Source organism: Macrosteles quadrilineatus, unplaced genomic scaffold, assembly GCF_028750875.1.
Source record: "Macrosteles quadrilineatus isolate MER2022 unplaced genomic scaffold, UCM_ALF_1.0 Scaffold_2__2_contigs__length_208266976, whole genome shotgun sequence".
In the NCBI taxonomy this organism is placed as follows: domain Eukaryota; kingdom Metazoa; phylum Arthropoda; class Insecta; order Hemiptera; family Cicadellidae; genus Macrosteles; species Macrosteles quadrilineatus.
The window spans coordinates 169437953-169458433 of record NW_026542595.1 but is presented as its reverse complement, the minus strand read 5'-3'; the positions used below and the strand labels follow the sequence as shown (position 1 = coordinate 169458433).

Sequence of the window (20481 nt, the reverse complement as noted above, 5' to 3'; positions counted from 1 at the left end):
GATAAATTATACAAATTATATTCATATTTTAAAACTACTACATCTCAATCAAATTTGTTTACCTAACTTTGAAATAACTAAAAACAGAGGCCTAGCTAGCCTAGCTTCATAAAGTTGTTTTTGTATTTGTATATGTTAGTTAACTCATTGTATTCTATTGTAATCAATCATGTGCTATTACAGTATACTGACTGTTATGAACACTCCTACAGTTTATAATATGAAACACTCCCTCTGTCCACAGGAAAGAGTGAGGTATGAGAATCCACACAAGGCGTTCACATACCGACTACACGGGTACGAATCTGTGGTCGGCCCAGTGAAAGGGATGTACTTCCAGGCAGTTGGCAGCAACAAGGCCAGAGGTCACTCTTTGCTGAATGAGACGAGACCCAACTTCATCACCATTCTGGCTCTAGGTGAGAGGCTATACATCCGTCAGTATTGAGGGTGAAAGTTTTGTTATTGTAAATATTTACTATTTAGTTGGTCATTTTGTTCTCACCATAGGCTAGTATTATACATACTGATTTCTCTTCTGAAGTCTTTGTCTCCTAAAAAATTGTTTTAATCTTTAAGACCAAGTTAATTTGATGCTCTTTGTTGTGTTTTTGTACTAAAGTTTAAATTTTACTTTTCAGTAAGGGACGCTACAGCAAGGCTACCCAATGGCCAGGGTACGAGGTCCGACATCTGTACACTGATGAGGGACTCTCAATATATCATAGAGAATGCACCTGACAGTGACCTGAACTCTGTAGTTAGCGGAGCTTTGGACAGGCTGCACTACGAGCCTGACCCATGTGTTAAATATGATACCAAGCGCAAGATTTGGATATATCTGCATAGGTCAGTAACATTCCTGTCCGTCAGTTTTGTCTCAAGTCATCTGTTTTACCATTCATTTGCAGTCTTATCTTAAGTTTAGTAATTGTGTTAGATGTAGATTTTTATTTGAAATTATTTACAGGGCTCGTACAGAACAAGAGTTTGAGAGAATACACCAGGAACAACAAAAAGCAGTAAAGCCCAAGAACCCTCGCAAGGCCCATCGAGCAAAGGTTAGTATTAAACTAGTGATGGTCGGATCCGGATATCGGACTACCGGATCCGCCGGATCCGAGCTAGAACCGGCACCGGATCGAATCCAAAAAATTCCGGATCTTGGGCTGGATCCGGTTTTGATGGATCCGATTTTTTCAAATCTTTTCCCGATTTTTCCCTAACACAAAGCTGTCTGTATCACTGTACAACACCGATTTTTTTACTAACACAAAGCTGTCTGTATCACTCTACAACCCCGAATGTTTTTACTAGCTCAAAGCTGTCTGTATCACTGTACAACCCCGATTTGTTTACTAAACACAAAGCTGTCTGTATCACTGTACAACACCGATTTTTTTACTAACACAAAGCTGTCTGTATCACTGTACAACACCGATTTTTTCCTAACACAAAGCTGTCTGTATCACTGTACAACACCGATTTTTTACTAACACAAAAAGCTGTCTGCATCACTGTACAACCCCGATTTTTTACCAACACATAGCTGTCTGTATCACTGTACAACACCGATTTGTTTACTAAACACAAAGCTGTCTGTATCACTGTACAACACCGATTTTTTACTAACACAAAAAGCTGTCTGTATCACTGTACAACCCCGATTTTTAACTAACACAAAGTATTATTATTATATTATATAATAATTTATTAGTATATATATATATTATATTAGTATTATTATTATTCTATATGTTACAGTGATGTCTGTATCACTGTACAACCCCGATTTTTTACTAAGACAAAAAACTGCCTGTATCACTGTGCAACCCCCACTTTTTACTAACACAAAAAGCTGTCTGTATCACTCTACAACCCCGATTTCTTTACCAACACAAAGCTGTCTGTATCACTGTACAACACCGATTTTTTTTACTAATACACAGCTGTCTGTATCACTCTACAAGCCCCAATGTTTTTACTAACACAAAGCTGTCTGTATCACTCTACAACCCCCAATGTTTTTACTAGCACAAAGCTGTCTGTATCACTGTACAACCCCGATTTGTTTACTAAACACAAAGCTGTCTGTATCACTGTACAACACCGATTTTTTTTAACTAACACAAAGCTGTCTGTATCACTGTACAACCCCGATTTTTTCCTGATTTTTTTACTAACACAAAGCTGTCTGTATCCATGTACAAGACCGTTTTTTCCCCGAGTGTTTGTCTCTTGATGCAAACAACTTATATGGCAAGGCCACGTCTCGATGTTTGTATCTAGATGCAAATAACTTATATGGCAAGGCCATGTCTCAGTGTTTGCCTCTTGATGCAAATAACTTATATGGCAAGGCCATGTCTCAGTGTTTGCCTCTTGATGCAAATAACTTATATGGCAAGGCCATGTCTCAGTGTTTGTCTCTTAATTCAAATAACTTATATGGCAAGGTCATGTCTTAGTGTTTGTCTTTTGATGCAAATAACTTATATGGCAAGGCCATGACTCAGTATTTGTCTCTTGGTACAAATAACTTATATGGCAAGGTTATGACTCAGTGTTTGTCTTTTGATGCAAATAACTTATATGGCAAGGCCATGTCTCAGTGTTTGCCTCTTGATGCAAATAACTTATATGGCAAGGCCATGTCTCAGTGTTTGTCTTTTGATGCAAATATCTTATATGGCAAGGCCATGTCTCAGTGTTTGTCTTTTGATGCAAATAACTTATATGGCAAGGCCATGACTCAGTGTTTGTCTCTTAATTCAAATAACTTATATGGCAAGGTCATGTCTTAGTGTTTGTCTCTTGGTGCAAATAACTTATATGGCAAGGCCATGTTTCAATGTTTGTCTCTTGATACAAATAAATAACATATATGGCAATGGCATGTATCTTTCCGAACTGAATCCGACCCGATTTTTCGGATATCTTCACACCTCTAGTTTTTAGTTTTGTACCTGGATGATAAGCTAACGGCCTATAATTTCGTCAAAAAAATATCCCGTTAGTATTTTAATCTCACCCGATGCTTCGTGATAAAAAATAATAAAAGTATGATTTAAATTGGCATTCTGTTAATTACGTTTTTTTTTAACCCGCCCTTATGACAGTGTGTATCTGGATCCGGATCCGAAGATCCGAAGATCCGGATCCGAATTTTTCAAGATCCGGATCCGGTACCGACATTTTCTTGGATCCGCCCATCACTATATTAAACTGTTCTACAGTACCTGCACCTTTTAAAGTTTCTATTGACATTTTTAGCCTAGGAGAACCCTGCAGGTGTGAATGATTGGAGAACCAATATCTTAGATGTATTATTGATAGCCCTAGTGGAGGGGGGAGTCATATTCTGTACTAAATATGAGTGCTACTTTTTTTAATTAATAAGAGGTAATCTTTTTTCTCTCAAGTTCACTCTAATTATTCAGGCATAAATTAAATGCTAAGGGGGTTTTGTAAGAAAACTATGACACCATTTTCTGTTAACTTAAGTCAATTATACAAATAATACGATCCAAAATGCCCGTCATCTAAACCATCACCTTCTTCAATTAAGTATCGCCCATTACTTTGCTGTAATTTTTTCAATGTTTGTGAATCTTATCAGCTTAGACCCTAGATTTTCACCCTGCACTGTGTAGGTACTGGCTGCGGCAGGGGTAGCGGAGGTTAAGCCAGAACCAACTCCCAAACCTCCATCGAAACGGGCGACCAAGGCAGCCACCAAACCCACAAAGACCGCTAGTACTGCCAACACAGCAAAGAATGTCAATACCAATGTAAGCGTCAGCTTACCTCAGCAACAGTCGTCTTGGGTGCAACTTCACACTGTTGATAATGTAAGTACAGTGTACATGGTTTGCATACAATTCTCAACACCAGTAGCACTTTTAACTTTTCCTGTGAGGGATTGGTCCAATTTCTAGACTTGTTACAGTTAAATGTCGTCCTGTATTCATAAATAATTATAACATTTTTTTACAATTGTTAAAAGCTTAAAGTTATTAACTTAAAAAGTGTGAGTACAAAATTTATATCTTCTTCCAATCCTCTATTAATCTCATTGATTCTTCAAGAACTTCATTCAAAGACAGACTTGTGTGTTAGAGTTATTGAATGTTTACACTTCTTCATTTTCTATTCTTTCTCTCAAATTGAAAAGGTCTAATCGTTCTATACCTTCCTGTTTCAGAGCCAAGTTATGCCGGACATAAGTAGTGTCGAAGTAAAGTCAGAGCCGCTAGAGAAGGTGACACCGACGATAGCTTCAAACCCTCCTGTAGTAACATCCCCGTTGGTTGTACAGCAACGTATCATTGGTCAAGGTGTGCAAAAATCACTTATAACTGCTGCCAGTTTTGCGCCTGCAAAGAAACCTGTTGCTGCCAAGGCAACAGTTACTGCGAAGACCACGCCTGCACCGAAAACTGTTCCGGCTGTCAAAACCGTCCCAGCCGTGAAAACCGTCCCAGCTGTGAAAACTGTTCCAGCTGTGAAGACCGTGCCGGCTGTCAAAACTGTGCCGGCTGTCAAAACCGTCCCGGCTGTCAAAACTGTCCCGGCTGTCAAAACCGTTTTAGCCACCAGACATGAAACTCCGGATGCCACCAAATCGATTTTGGGTAAATCAAACAAGCAGAAACAAGCTGCCAGTGCGAAAGTTGCGAAAACAACAAAGGCTGTGAAAGATCCTGCGCTCTCTGCTATTAGAAGGATAGTTGACACACCGGTCAGTGGTACTAGTGCAGTGAGAAGGATAGTGGACACGCCAGTTAGTGGGTCAAGTGCAGTCAGAAGAATTCCCGACAATCCTGTCCCTCCAGTGGTGCAGAGAGGCAAGAAGGAAACTTCTGTGTTGGATCCTTTGGCTGTGGTATGTACAGTCTGTACTTTAATTCATTTTTAGCGAATTTCCCATATAGGGAATAAGCTATTACCGTAGTACTCACGGTAAGACCTGGACCCGGGACCGATTTTTTTTTTCGTTTTGAGGTCCCTAGAGGTCAAAAACACCATCCGTTCAAATTCATATATATATAGCCTATATATATTTATATATATATATGTGTCCGTTAGCGCGATAACTCGAGCAAAAATGATCCGATTTTGATTAAATTTGGTACAAACGTGTAAACCTACGTTTATTCGAACGAGTTCGCGAACTAGCATGATCGGACCATGGGAACGGGGGTTTATGGGGGCTTTTATGGGGTAAAAATGGGTTTTTCCCATTTTTGACCCAAAAAACATAAAATTTTGCAATTTCTTTCGAAACTATATTGTAGAGCTTAAAAAAACAAATAATTTAGTATATTGAAGCGTTATAATGTGCCTAATGGTTACGGAGAAAATTCCAAAAAATTGTAAATTTAAAATTCCCATGTTATTCTTATGGAGAATAAGTAAACTGTTGTAGTTTGCTTGTTTATAAACATATTTTGCCAAAATTTGGAAAATGTTTTTATTTCTTACTAACTATTAACATTTTACATAAAAACACTTTTACCCTCCCTGTTGCAGCAAACCTAAGTATGTTTTAAACTGATTCTATTTAAATAGGGAATAAATGTGATATTTTTAAGGAGACATTTTAGTGTAAATCCATTCAGGGAAATGGAAATTCGCTTAGTCTGCAGGTTTGCTGCGGCGGGGGTATTATAGCCTAAGAACTGTGTGAAATGACAAACAATAGCTTAAAATAAACATACCTTGTCAGACAATCCTTTATATTTTAGTGATGTAGCAGGGTGAAATAGAGCTTGCCAAACTTGCTTTGTATAGCAGTAGTCAGGGTACTTTTTAATCCATCGTCAGAATAATTTAAACACACATACTGTAGGCTATATGAAATCGAAAAATATCCTAGAGGCGATGCATAGAAAACTAATCAAAATTCCATTAGATTCTATGGCAGTTAATGATTTGATTCATGCCGGAAGGGATAGATTATAAGGCATATTTAATGTGACATTGCCAAACCATACAAGTTTTTTTTATGACAGCATATATTCTAACATTGCCTAGCTATACAAGTTACTTACTTACTTATGTTGGCATAAGATTAAACATTGCCTATCCATACAAATTGTTTACATCAGCATATACTGTACCATTGCTCAGCCATACAAATTATTCATGTCGGCATAATTTTGTAAGTTTATTATATCATTATTTATATAGATAGTACATTCACCAACTAGATTCTGAGTCATCATTTAGTCATTAACATCCGAAGATACACCTTCAATGTATTTGTTTTTTACCTCACTAAAATGAATTAGATAGGTACTACTTGGGAAATACCTCCTCTCATTCCTTTCTCAATTAGCATAGAATTAGATACCAGTACCGGTAGCTCATAATCAGCGAGTAAATCTAAATTTAGACCTGTCAACTTTAAACTCGCCAAAGTTTTAAGATTACTTCCTTTACAAAACACCTTAAGCTTGTCCAAAAGTTTTCAAATAGGCACTAAATTTAGTTGTACTTTGTCAATAAAGAGTTGATCTTGAAGTTTGTAAGTCTTATTCTATCGGTGTAAACCAATTGAATGTTTCAGTAAAAACCCTAAAGTCTTTATTTGTTGACATCAATCTTTAGCTGTAAAATCAATTATATAAAATAGGTAGGTACCATGCTCAACAATAGCCTATGCTGTACATAAAAATCATGTAGTAGGCAAGCTGACTGTCATTTCCAGCAGTAGGCCTATAGGTTCTTCTAATTTTTGATTAAAAATAAATATGTTTGCACCTAAAAGTCATAGCCTACATTTATGTAGGCAGGAATACATATAGGTCAAATACCACACCAACAAAAATTTTCGGAACAGAAATCTGGTAAATTTTAATTGTTCACTTCATTGGCAATTATGAGGATAAAAATGCTTCGATTCAAATTTAAAATTCTGTGAACTGAATGGTTACCTCGAGTCAACAGATTTTTGCTGCTTTGCAAGATAGACCTACTTATTCTGTTTTTAAAAACCGTCAAAACATTTAACAAGTTTGAATTATTTTCTGTTTTATCAGCGTACAAGTCTGAATGAGTTTTGTTGTATCCAGCGTCAAAAGGCTATAACCAATTAAAGGCCTGTTCACACCGGCGTAGCCAGACGTCTGCAGACGTATTCGGTACCTATATTAATACGTCGCCAGTGTACTGTTCACACCGCAGCTACGTCTGACGGCTACGTAGCCGGTGAGCCGGCTGTTGTTTGTTTATTTTGATATATTATTTCATATTTGTTAATTTATTGTTTATTTTTATTAGTGTTTCACGAATTTCAGTTAAGATTGACGGTTCAATTGCAGCTTTTAGTACCGTGAAAAGTCTGTTGATTCATGTGTTAATCTTGACAAAAATATTTCACTCTAATTTTAGGACGAATATAGTAGACTATAAGATTTGCGCTATATTATAATATAAAAAAAATTACCAGAAAACATGCAATAATTTTGCTCATCCATAGGGATTACATAATAAAATAGTCTATGGTGTAAGTAAGACGTAGGCCTATATCTAGAAATAATTCATTAATGTTTCATAAATGTCAGCCCACTATATGAACCATGATAAACCATATTAAAAGAGAGACATTGTTTTTGATAAGGAGATTTGCAAGCGCTCATAGACAAAAAAAATTTGTGGACATTAGACTTGTATAATGAAGTATTATTATATTGATTATCTAAAGTTGTCTTAAGATTGTTATGTTATAGTCTAATTTGAATGTAATAGATTATGCGATTTAATGATTTTTAAGTGATAGTAAATTTGTATGTTTTAGTCCAACATTTACCACGTATAAATTAATTATGAGGTGGAGGGAGGGTGGCGGTGATAGCCCGGTGTGCTAGTGCGCATGCGCGTATTCGGCTATGTGAGCTACGCGTAGCGGCAGCGCCGTAGCTCACGTATTAATACGCCGGTGTGAACACTCTCTATGAATTACATTAAGAGCTACGTCAGCTATGTATTTCGAAAAAGTATTAATACGTCTGGCTACGCCGGTGTGAACAGTCCTTAAGATGGATAGAAATAGTACAAATTAAATTTCTTTAACTGTGTTTTTGTATGGTAAAAAACATTGTAATGTCTTGAGGAAATCATTTGGAGCAAATTTGAATGAAGTGGTCATTATTTTATGATTCAAGCCAAAAACTAGTGCTTAATTTATACCTACACTATTTTGTTGTCATTGTTTATTATAGAGTTTATTTATTTTACTAGGCCAAAAAGAAAGGAACTTTACCTGCATCTCAGACTACTGAAGCTGCAACAAAAACTCCAGCCAAATCACTGATGAAGATGCTCACTTCTCAAGCCGGTGGTAAGAACTTAAAAAAAAATTCCTAATCTGTCTTCCATCTGAAGTTTTATTGATGCCTATGCTGGATATCAGAAAGGTTTTTACAAGCGTTTGATATATCCATCCTACAATGAATTTGCAAAAAGGTTTGGTGGCAAATAGTACTGTTGAAAATAAGATTGTATAAAAAAAACTCCTGCATACACCCACAGACACACACGCTAAGTAATTTTTGTATATTTTGAACATTTTTTCTTGACTTGTCTAGGCTAGTAGCCTATTTCATTAAGTTGTGGTTTTTAAACAAAAAACCTTACACAGTAGGATGTTTTACCATAGACTCACCAACACAACTAGACTTCTCATCCCAATTGTAAATTTTGAAGCTCGTTTATCGTGTCTAGTTCATGTACGGTGACACTGGGTACTAGTGTCGACAAAATTTAACTACAAACAAATTGTAAATAAAACACAGCCTCTGCAGAACACCGTTCAGAACTAACAATAAAATTGTCTTCAGCTGTTCCATAAGGATGAATAATCTACTAAGAGTTATCATCTGCTTATATCTGGTTTTATCTATGGTCTGGTTTTGCCAAGTATAGTTCTGTATACTGTTGTGTTTGTTACAGTAAGGACTGTCCAGAGTCCATCTCAAATGACTCCTCAGCAGGTGATGCTAATCAAACAGGGTCAGCAGAGTTACATTGGAGAACCTGCTGTCACTACCAAGGCTCAGCAGCAACAACAGGCTCTGCAGGTATGAGTACACATTGGAACATGACAGTTACACAAGTGAAAACGTGCTCATTTGTCAAACATTATGCATATTATTTAAAGGCAATTTTTCACTTTTTTTTTCATTTTTCTTGGATATTTAATTTGATTAAAAATCAGTTCATTATTAACAAGGACATTTAAGAGGTTAACGGTAAAATTCTTATTCGTTTGTACTTCTTTTAATCTAGAAGCACATGTAGTCTAGCTGAAACCTTTTTGTTCCCAATTCCAAAATACAACTACATAACATCTTGCTCTCTGATTGGCTGCAGGGACAACAGTTGATTGTGATGAAGCAACCAGCAGACCCTGCTTCAGGACAGACACAACCACAGATGATAGTCATCAACCAGCAGCAGATAGTGACTGATCAGCAGCTAACTGCCAAGCAACAGAAACAGCTTCAGCAGCTGCTCAACAAACAGCAGTTCATGGAGCAGCAGCAGCAACAACAGATCCAGCAGCTCCTTCTGGCTAAGCAGCAGCAGTTGTTGGCGGTTAGTAACCTCTACTTGGTAGGCCTACTTAAATTTATTTAGCTTCAAGATTTCAGGATTTCAACCATCCGGTCAACATTAAAGCAGAGAGTGTGGGTTAAGTTAGGGATGTATCCTTTATTGTAAATCAACAAACATCCTGTTTTGTAATCAGGCAGAGCAGCAGAAGAGTGGAAAGCAAGCAGCTCAACAGCAGATGATTGTGGTAAAGCAGCAGCAAGGTGCAATCAGCACAACAACTGCCCAGGAGCAGCAGAAACCCCAGCAGCAGATTCAGCAGATGATACTAGTCAAACAGCAGCAGGTAATACAATAGAATGTAATCAAAATGAGTGAGTGACATGCTGACTATGATTAATTATAGTGGAATTTGTTTAACTTGTTGGTGAATACTACATACAGTATGTTCAGTTGTTGATTAAGATAAGATGGTTTACTGGAGATAGTCAAATAAAATGGGTATGTTTGGTCTGAAAATATGGAGAAAGAATCCCCCACCATTTCTCACCTTTTACTGCTCTTCTCCAGCACCATTTATGCTGGAGGTGATATTTAGCTGCACCAAAAAATCTTGGGCCACATTTTCTCACTTTTTCCTTATTATCACCAGTATTATGAGGTTTGAGTTAGTTGCTAGTTTTCCTACATGTGGTAAATTTAATTATGATAATTTTTCAGTAAAGAGTCAGAATATACAATTCTTACATGATGTATTAAAACAGGTTTTAGCTCCTCATTGAAACCAACTTTTTTCACCAATTTTTTCCTTATACTTTTATCCTCCATAGACATCCTTAATTTGTCCTTAGTTAATTAAGTACGAGAAAATTGTAATTTTAAACTTTTAAGTTTTTTTAACTGAACTGAAGTTAATGACTTTAAAATATCATAATTGTGCATTAGTCTATTCTGTTTATGTCAAAATCCAAATTATGACATTAAATATCAATTTACAGTGTGTTTTTTTATGGATTGTTTATGGACATGTTGGACTAACCGTGGTTTTCAGTTATCACTAGTATCCCTTTCCCCAATTACCCCGAGTAACCTAGGTTCTACTGTAATTTAATCAATATTTTTGATAAGTTTTAATGATGTGCAGTAGTTTAAGAAACTGAAAATTAATCATGAATTAAATTATCTGGCAATTTGTTGTGCAACAGCAGGGACAGCAATTGCAGCAACAACAACATGTGATAACAACAGAGACTCAACAGATCACTCAGCAACAACTGCAGTTGTTGATCAAACAGCAACAGCTACAGCAGATCCAAGCATCTGCAGGAATATCAACACAAGCCAAGGTAAGACTGTTGGCTTCATATAGGTCTGTTCTCTAAGTCAATTTGTTATTCTGTCAATCGGAAAATGGTAGCCCATATTCTAATGGTCAATTGTCTATAATTTGTCATTGTGCATTTTTGCAATATTTTACACAATGTATTAGTAACTAAATCCCTGTTCAATGTTTGTTTTGCGTTTGTCAGGGTCAGATCCAGACGCAGGCTATCTCGTTGGCTCAGTTTCAACAGTTGCAACAACAACAACAGCAGCAGCAGCAGCAACAACGGGTTGCCTCCTCCGGAAGTTTGTTAAATCAATCCAGAGTTGCTCCACAAGGTTTGTTTCTGTTGTTTTATCGTGATGTTTTTATTTGCATTTGTGCAATTTAAAATACATCTGTAAATTTAAGTTAAGGCTTATGAGTAAATTTTACCAACCCATTAATGCTTAATTTTTTTTTCTTTAGCTATATTTTGTTACATATTAGTGTGTATGGATTGCACACACACACAGGAATCTAACTTGCACATGTAACATACCTTAGAGCTACTACACTGGTAAGTGGAACTCATTAGTCAACAACACTGTTTGCTGTTGTAGCCACACAGTCCATGAGCACGGGAGTGCAAGTACAGTCTAACCTACTCAAGTCTCAGCCCATGGTGGCCAAGGTGGTGACCAATGCTCAGGGTCAACCTGTTATCTCCATGGAGAGTCTACTGCCTCAACAAAAGCAGCTCACCAGTATGCCTCAGAGTGAGTGATGACAATTCTAATATTTTTTCTTGACATTTTCAGATAGTTTTTATTTTTATCTGGTTAGTTTGCACCCAGAAATGCATGTCTAGGGAGTAAGAGCTTTCCTTTGATACACAGTAAGTGAGGTTAGTCAAGTAAACAAAACAAATATCAAACAATTCTTTTATTTATATAGGATTAGATTATTTAAATTTTACTCCCAAGATATTCAATTTATCCTCGAAGAAAATATTGATCTTGGATTTTCAAAAATGTACAGGGTACTGTAGTACCTTCAATATACTTATGATTCATAATTCGAAATCTCCTAGTACTTTTTTAACTCCTTGTTTGATTTTGTTGTGGACCAATGATTGGTGTTATTTTGCAGCATTGCGAGTAGCCACAGCCTCTAGCAAGCCAGGGATGCAGCCTCAGTACACTGTAGTCTCTGTGGCCCAGCCCAGGGTTATACAGGCCTCTCAGCTTACCCAGGTCTGTTTGACACGGTTGCTAGTTTTATTTTTGAGATTTACTATTGTTACTCCATGGTATTACTGTGCATATTTTTAACAGTACTGTATCACTCAAAATCCCAGGGGGTAAATCCCAGTTATTGGAAAAATCATCGAAATATGTTTCCTCTGTTTTTCTAAACTGCTCAAAAATATTGAAAAACCCATGTTTTACTAAAGTAAAACATACTTCAAATCTTTAGGCTTCAGAAAATAAAAAGATTATTGAAAATGTTGTTGTAAATTGGAAATGTTGTATCTTAATTCACAAGGCCCGATCTACTGCGAAGGAAGCTATTTTTAGGAAAGTCTGCGCCTATTTTAAATTTAGTTGTCTTTTCGTTTCGTTAATAAAGTAATGAAAAAATGATGAAAAAAAAATTAATCACCTTACATGTCTGTATGCAGGCGGCGGCTAACACGGTGGTGACAGCGAGTGTGAGTGTAAGCGGATCAGCAGTTGGTACAACTGCAGCCAGCAAGCTAATGTCTGGCACAGCCACTGCTGCCAACCTACGCATGAGTGGCATCAACCTGGCTCACATAGGTGGCAAACCTGTGTTACTGGCCAGCAAACCTCAGGCATTACAGACACAGGTATGTGGATATACTCTGACCGATGTTTGGTCGTTATGTTGCACAAATTAGATAGGAGACAATGTTAGAGATTTTGGTTCAACCACCTCAGCAACACTTAATAACCAATACTAAATAACTAGTCTAGTCGTACTTCTTGATAGTAGATCATCCATGCATGTCCAGCACCAGTGCCCTGACATATAACAAACTGGTAAGGGTATAAGTACAAATATTTATTTGAGGGTGCAGCAGACTGTTCTTCCTATTTCAAGAATACTTCTCTTCAATGTCTAAACAAAAAATCCTAACACGAAAGAAATTTTGCAGTGAAAACATAGTCTTTTATCTTGACATTTGGTATTGCCGACAGAACGTGCTATTGGCCTCACAAGGCAGCCTGGGAGCCGGACAGACAGTGCTGCTAGCCTCTCAGAACATCAACTCTGCAGCACTGCGAGCTCAGCAGCCTCTCACAGTTCTGCAGCAAGGCAATCAGCAGATACTGTTGCCTCCAGGGTTCAGCACCTCAGCTCTAAACATCAAGGGGCTGCAGGGCCTCAAGGTCATACCGATCAATCCTTCCCCTTCTGCCAAAGGTAAGATATGTAGCTGAACCCTTACCTAATTTTCAAAGTTTAAAATTCCTTTACAATTCTTTATTTGCTTACTATTTCTGAAACATTGATAGTGTTAAGATCCTAAATCGCTGATCTTTAACGGTTTTTAGTTAAAAGTAGGTCTTTAATAATAATTTCTCTCTGAGCCCTGAATTTTTATGGGTTTAATAACTTATTGTTGAACCAACAACGTTAAGTTAAAACAATCAGGCATGGTTTAAAATCTGCTAATGACAGGCCTATGTTATGTAACTAGTTCAATTTTGAAAGATTAATGTTTCTTAGAAATTGTAATTTTAAATATAGTTTTCCACCACAAAAAAATAAAATTAGAACAATACTGATTCTGTTGGTTCTAATAGGAGTGCAAGGGAGACAGCAGGTGTTTGCTAGAATCATTAACCCCGGCAACATGAGGCCTGTAGTAGCAAACCTTGTACAATCTGAGCAGCCCGGACCCTCTAACCCTCCCTCTACGTCTGAGTGAAAAAATGTGACACATCATTGAATTGTAATTGTAACTATTTTTATTATTGAATTGATCATGTACAGTTGTATATCATATTGTATATTTAATGTATTTATATGAAAAGGTTGTACCTCATTTCTCCATCTATACCATAGTTTATAATTATCAACTGATATAGGAAGGCCACCTATATGCGTTATATTTAAACCAAATATGAGAGACGCATGAGTTTAGAATGGAGTGAGATGATCTTCGTTTGAGGACTAAGTTCACCTGTTTTATTAGTCAGGATCTTTTATTTAAAGCCCACAGGTAGCTGTCTAGTTTTAAACCATTAAAAAGCCTTGACATTTCTCAGGATCGATCTGGCAACCTTTTGATTGTTAGGTGTCCACGGTATCTCAAGGAATTTTTTTTATTGGTGATTTTCCCATTAGGTTCCATAAAATAATAAAATAAAATGTTTCCAAAAATGGCCTGAACGATTTTGATTAAAATTTTGTATGTTATACTCTTCTTGACTCTTAACAAAATGGTTCAACCCCCATTGCTGTAAAAAATTGGGGTTTAAACGTTATTGCCACTTCAATTTTACCGCTTACCCATGTGCCATGCGGATTGTTGAAAAGCTAATGGTAGAAAGTATGTGTGAGACTTCTGATACCATTTATTGTGTCTTATGAGTTAGCTTGACTTTTTGTACACTGGGTAGTGGTTGTTCGGCTTGTCTAGTAATCAAAAGGTCTGGTTCAACCCTGATAAAAATAAGGTGCTTTTTGATGGTTTCGAAACTGAACCCAGCTGTCCTTCATCATCTGGCTTTAAATAAATGCACCTGACAAATGAAACATCTGGTGTTAACATTTAACAAAGCTAAACAATAAATCTCACTCCATTCTACACTCATATTTAGGTTAAAATTAGCATCCCAATCTAAAATTGAATGCCAAAAAATAATCAGTGGTAGTACTGTATTGAGGAATTGAGACCGTCATTTTCATAAGTCCCGCTGATTAAAACTGTATTTGTAGGTATATGTTTTCATACATTTCAAGATCTTGCCAATCTGTATAAAGCAATAAGCTTAATATAATGCTTAATAAAAGATTATGGAAGAATCTATTTTCAAGAAACCAATTAGTGCTTGGATATTAATTTGGCTTCAAGAAGAATTTCTATCAGCTCATTTCCAGTTGTGATCAAAAAGTTTTCTTCTTTATTAGTTGTTTGGTACTGTTGTTGTGTTGTGAATAGCTCTACTTTTTAGAATAGATAGTTTTAAAGTGACTGAAAATTGTGATTTTATTTTGTACGAGTTTTGCTCTATATGAGGTATAATTAACTAACACATTTTAGAATTCTCTTCTCTAACACACGTCATGACGAATTAAATTAAAATTATAGTAAAAAGTCTAACGAATCCTTGATTATTTGATTTTCTTATCAAGGAAGAACTCTTTTCTGTACAAGGTTATTATTTTGCAAAAACTGTTGTTAAGTTACTAATAATATAGCTAAGTCATTATCCTAAATCGTGTTAAATAATGTGATCCCTAATACAGTAGAACTCCAATATTATCCGAACCAATTTGGACCGAATGTAGGACATTCGGATACTTGGATTGTTGAATGTAAGCAATTTAGGTGGTTGACAATTTGTGTAGTTAAGAGTTCTATTGTAGAATGTTTTCTCGTTTTCTGCTTAAATTATTTAAGCTCAAACTCTTCTGTTTCTTTAAAAAAAAATGTAAAATGATCATATTTGGCATTTCATATGATATTTTTCTCACAAATACTCTTTCCAGAAATGTAAACACAACTAAGTCCATTTAAAGAAATTTATCATGTTGGTTTTGTGTTCCAAGATGTCACCAGTCTCCTGGTGAGACGTTAGCTACGCTGGATTTAAACTAAAAAGAATGTAGAAATTTGTTAGTTAATGTTAATATACTTTAGGACATAATGAGATACGAATGTTGGTTTTGATTTTAAAGCTTTATTGAAGGGTCTCATGTTATTAACGATGTTACCATTTTTACTCAATTTTATATGTTCCCAAATGACTGCGCTCTATAGACAATTTAATAAACTCTTACAAGAACAATACATGTTTGTATGGATTTATGTTGTACATGTAAATAGTATTATTTATTAAAAACAAGGTCAACTAATTTTATTAGCTGACTAATATAGAAATGAAATACAGTGTGTTTTTAAAAGAATGCCGAGATTTAAAATGGTGATTTGCTTGGGTACTATTCAAGGTAACTAAATGTTATATACGTCAAATTGAAGCTAAAACAACTAAGTTTTGTTTCCCGTGCAAGGGAGGAAATTTTGACCCAGGCATGCGCAAAACAGGTGCGCGGTGGTAGGCCACTATTGTGGTGACTCATGCTTGACGTCAGTCTCCAGTACGAAATTTACGGCACAGATTGTAATCTGTGGTTCGCAGAGTTTATATCCATTACTAAATTAAACTAAATTTAAATCTACTTGATGATAAAGAAACTTGAAGCTGGTTTCGTGGCACCGTAGTGTTTTGAAAAGACATTCACCTGGCCGGCTAAAAACAAGCAATGACATAGTCGAAGAAATCTGACAATTCTGCATCAGAAGCCCGAAAAAATCGGTTGCCGGCGAGGTCTTCAGTCGAACAAACCTAAATTGGTAACTTTATGATGTTAACTGTAAAAGATGGAGTCTTTGTGCCTAAAAGGATTCAGTTAAGAATCAAATAAACCCGCCCGATCACCCTAATCATACAGGCTTTGCCAGTTTTACGCTCATATAAGATAAATGAAAATTTGCATTTCATTAAATCATTCCGAATTAAATTAACTAATGAGACAAAAACTTTGTTTTTTCCCTTCAGTTTGACGTTTAAATCGTTTAATTATCTTCAATAGTCCCCGAGCAACGACCGTTTAAAATCCCGGCATTCTTTTAAAAACATCCTGTTTAATGATAGAATACTATTTATTTTTTATTTTTTTTTACAGAATCTAAAGAAATGTGTATAAACATTATATTAAAAATAAAAACATGATTGTACATTTTAGATTTTTATATAAGATTTGTAAATAATATATGAAAACAATTATTTGTAATTGTTTTCTTTCATTTGTGTATAGTAATATTATGTGACGAAATAATCAATAGATACAAAAAACAGAGTTTTTCTACTTATTAATTTTCCCTCTCAATGTTTAATTAATGTTTTATTATTGCACCTAGAATACTTTGATTTTTTGGCACATCGGTTTCTCAGAGACCGCTCATTTTACAGATAAATTATTATTGCAATAATTGACCTGCCTGTGCCTGTCTGTCTTAACTGTAGTCAGAGAAATATAGGATATGACCATTAAAAAAATTGCAAGAAAACGTTTTATGGTTTTATTTTGTAGTGTTGGGTTTGCTGAATGACATACCAAAAGTTGCCATAAATCGGTGCACGAGAAAACCTCCTAAATCACAATTTAAAATGGCGGCTTTTCCCAAGATTGGACAAAATAAAAAAAGATTTCACGTGCATTTCTTATGCACATTTTTTGAGATATTGACTTGGGACCACCGCCAGTATTTATTGGGTGGATAGTACTTCATTTTAATAGGGAATGCGTTTTTGGTCGCCATCTTGGATCCGCCATATTGGACATAGATAACTTGTTTGAAATGTAATGATAGTGTTGTGACACATTACACACATTACAAATTACATTTTTACACTGATTTCAGTGCCGAAATCCGTTTTTAAATATCTTTTTTCGTTTAGAAGATATATTCAAACGAAAACTCTCCCCCATACATTTCTTAAGAACATTTCGTAGTTTGATAATTTTTTTTAAATTATTTTTCTTATATCTCCAGTTCTTATTAACGCTTGCAGTTTGTTCTAGTCTTAAAATATTCAGTAATGTGAGGGTTTTCATTTGAGTAAAATTAAAGACTAGCTACAAACCTCAAAACAAAATTAAATTTAACTTTTTAGAAATATACTTTTATTAAAAGCTTTGTAACTCGGGTTGTTAATATGTCACCAAGTTCTTTCTGGTCTCAAATTACTCAGTAAATTTTAGGCTTTGATTTTATTAATCATCAAACAAAATCTGACAATTTTAAGATGAGTCATGTACTTTAATTTAACATTAAATTGTATTTATTTCGAAATTTGTCTTTAGTTAAAGAGTATATCCCCACTTCTAAATAACACTCCCAAAACTCTTTATAGTCTTAAGTAATTCACCAAGTATTGACTTTTATTTTAGCTATGGATTACATATTGGGAGTTATTTAGAATTGGGCATATACGTCTTTAACTAAAGAAAATTTTTGAAATAAATACATTTTAATGTTAAATTAAGGTCCGTGGCTAATTTTAAAATTGTCAGATATTGTTTAATGATTATTGAAATCAAAGCCAAACATTTACTGAGTAGTTTAAGACCAGAAAGAACTTGGTGACGTAATAACAACCCGAGTTATAAAGCTTTTAATAAAAATATATTTCTAAAAAGTTAAATTTAATATTATTCAGAGGTTTGTAGCTGGTCTTTAACAGGTCTGACTTTAATACTCAAGAGCTCAAATGAGCCCTTACATTACTGAACATTTTAAGGTTAGAACGAACTGCAATCGTTAATTAAAACTGGAGATATAAGAAAAATAATTTAAAAAGAATTATCAAACTACGAAACGTCCTTAAGAAATGTATGGTGTAGATTTTTTGTATGAATATATCTTCTAAATGAAAAAATATATTTAAAAACGGATTTCGGCATTGAAATCAGTGTAAAAATGTAGTTTGTAATGATGTGTCACAACACAACACTATCATTACATTAAAAAAAAAATTATCTATGTCCAATATGGCGGATCCAAGATGGCGGCCAAAAACACATTGCCTATTAAAATGAAGTTCTAACTGCCCAATAAATACTGGCGGTGGTCCCAAGTCGATATCTCGAAAAATGTGCATAACAAATGCATGTAAAATCATTTTTTTATTTTGCCCAATGATGGGAAAAGCCGCCATTTTAAATTGTGATTTTAGTGGTTTTCTCGTGCACCGATTTTTGGCAACTTTTAGTACGGTATGTCATTCAGCAAACCCAATGCTACAAAATAAAACCATAAAACGTTTTCTTGCAATTTTTTTAACGATCCCTGTGTAAGTTTTTTTAGTTTGCTTGGACTACTGCCTGTTTAGTGTTTTTTAGAATAACCAACCGCTTCTTTGTCAGGAAAAATAGGGGTTGGTTTAATTACCCTGACTTCAAAGCTGTGGTTTTACCAACCTTTTCTAAGAATTTAGACATCTGTTCCCATTTTATATTCCAGTAATCAAATACATTAGACTCCCTCTTATCCGGACACCTTTTAACCAGACATCGTATTAACCGGACTACACTCGGCGGAAATGACATCTTTTTAACCAGACAATTTTTATCAGCATATTGGTTTAACCGGACTAGATCGGCAGGAAGTGGGCTGTACTGAAACGACTATTGTGGGAAAGATTTGAGACCAGTGATCACGTGTCTAAATACAATGCTATCCTAATTTTAACTCAAATACTGTATACAGTATGCATTTTTACAGTCCGTTTCAACTAGTTTTTAGGGACGTCGGTTTCTTGGTCCCGAGGAGTCCGGATAAGAGGGAGTCTACTGTAGTACAGTTACAGTTGTCACCAACACAACCACTTTGCATACTTCCATTGCTTAGGTTATACGCAGTATTTTACATGGTTGTCCGTTTCAACTGGCCTTTTGCCTTGCCCAAGCTAGTCTGGTCCTGTGCAGGTTGGTTGAGAAGAGAGTTTTCTGTAAAAATCATGTTCTTTGGGTATTTTGCCTGGAACCATGCCACCTTCAACAACACCCTTAATACCTTGTTCACAATTTTATGTAGGTTCCTTAGTTGCCATTATGGGCATTAACAGCTGTGGCTAAGACCATAAACAAATAGAATGAATATAGACTGGCAGCAGTGCTGCAGTTAGCATATGTTCCGGCGCCCACCACTAGGAGTATCGTGTAGTTACAGCGCACACCGCTACAGTGTGGTGGGCGCCAGGAAACTTCCTTTGACAGTCTTTATTTGTTCTATTTGTCTATGCTAAGACATGTGTCGGTCTTCGTCACTAACAAGACTACAAGATCGCGCCACTCATCCTTCACTCATATTTGGCTTAAAATACCTACATTCGTATGGTTTTAAAGTATTAAGTAAGGGCAGTTTTCTGTAACTGTGAGGCAAGCAGGAAAAGAAGAAAGAAGAATTTCACCTTAAAGAAATTTTATTGCATAGAAAATTCTGAATTAACAAATTAATCAAACTTCACTGTTTAACTTTTAAAACACACAATATTAGTAACTTTTATTAGCACCTTAGTATTATTGTAACATAACAACCTATGAAAATTTATCTTTTTAAATGATCACTTGAGACTGATAAGAGTATCATTAAGGCCGTTTAACAATATATTGTTGATGTAATTGAAATTAAGTTTTACGTGCTTTAGTAGTAAAAAACCATAAGCATTTTTTTTCTTATTTAGATTAGTAAACAAAATAAATATGGTTATGGTATGAGAAGATTTTAGATCAAATTAATCAAATAAAAGTACAGTACTACAGTAGACTCTGCTTTATCTGGCAGTATCTAAGTTATA

At 35.5% G+C, this 20481-nt stretch overlaps 1 protein-coding gene across 2 annotated transcripts in view; it reads left to right on the top strand.

Annotated features, from left to right (window-relative positions):
* Positions 1 to 13895, top strand: part of LOC128985836 (nuclear factor related to kappa-B-binding protein-like) — a 36461-nt gene extending 22566 nt beyond the window's left edge. For both annotated transcript variants that reach the window (XM_054405763.1, XM_054405764.1), the window contains 16 exons: positions 245 to 419; positions 642 to 849; positions 971 to 1061; positions 3654 to 3851; positions 4205 to 4885; positions 8245 to 8344; positions 8956 to 9083; positions 9376 to 9600; positions 9755 to 9904; positions 10764 to 10904; positions 11088 to 11220; positions 11485 to 11640; positions 12014 to 12117; positions 12546 to 12734; positions 13087 to 13312; positions 13696 to 13895. In XM_054405763.1, the coding sequence (XP_054261738.1) occupies positions 245 to 419; positions 642 to 849; positions 971 to 1061; positions 3654 to 3851; positions 4205 to 4885; positions 8245 to 8344; positions 8956 to 9083; positions 9376 to 9600; positions 9755 to 9904; positions 10764 to 10904; positions 11088 to 11220; positions 11485 to 11640; positions 12014 to 12117; positions 12546 to 12734; positions 13087 to 13312; positions 13696 to 13820 (3030 nt within the window). In that variant the 3' untranslated portion in view covers positions 13821 to 13895. The remainder of the gene's footprint in view (positions 1 to 244; positions 420 to 641; positions 850 to 970; positions 1062 to 3653; positions 3852 to 4204; positions 4886 to 8244; positions 8345 to 8955; positions 9084 to 9375; positions 9601 to 9754; positions 9905 to 10763; positions 10905 to 11087; positions 11221 to 11484; positions 11641 to 12013; positions 12118 to 12545; positions 12735 to 13086; positions 13313 to 13695) is intronic.
* The last annotated feature ends 6586 nt before the right edge of the window (positions 13896 to 20481 follow it).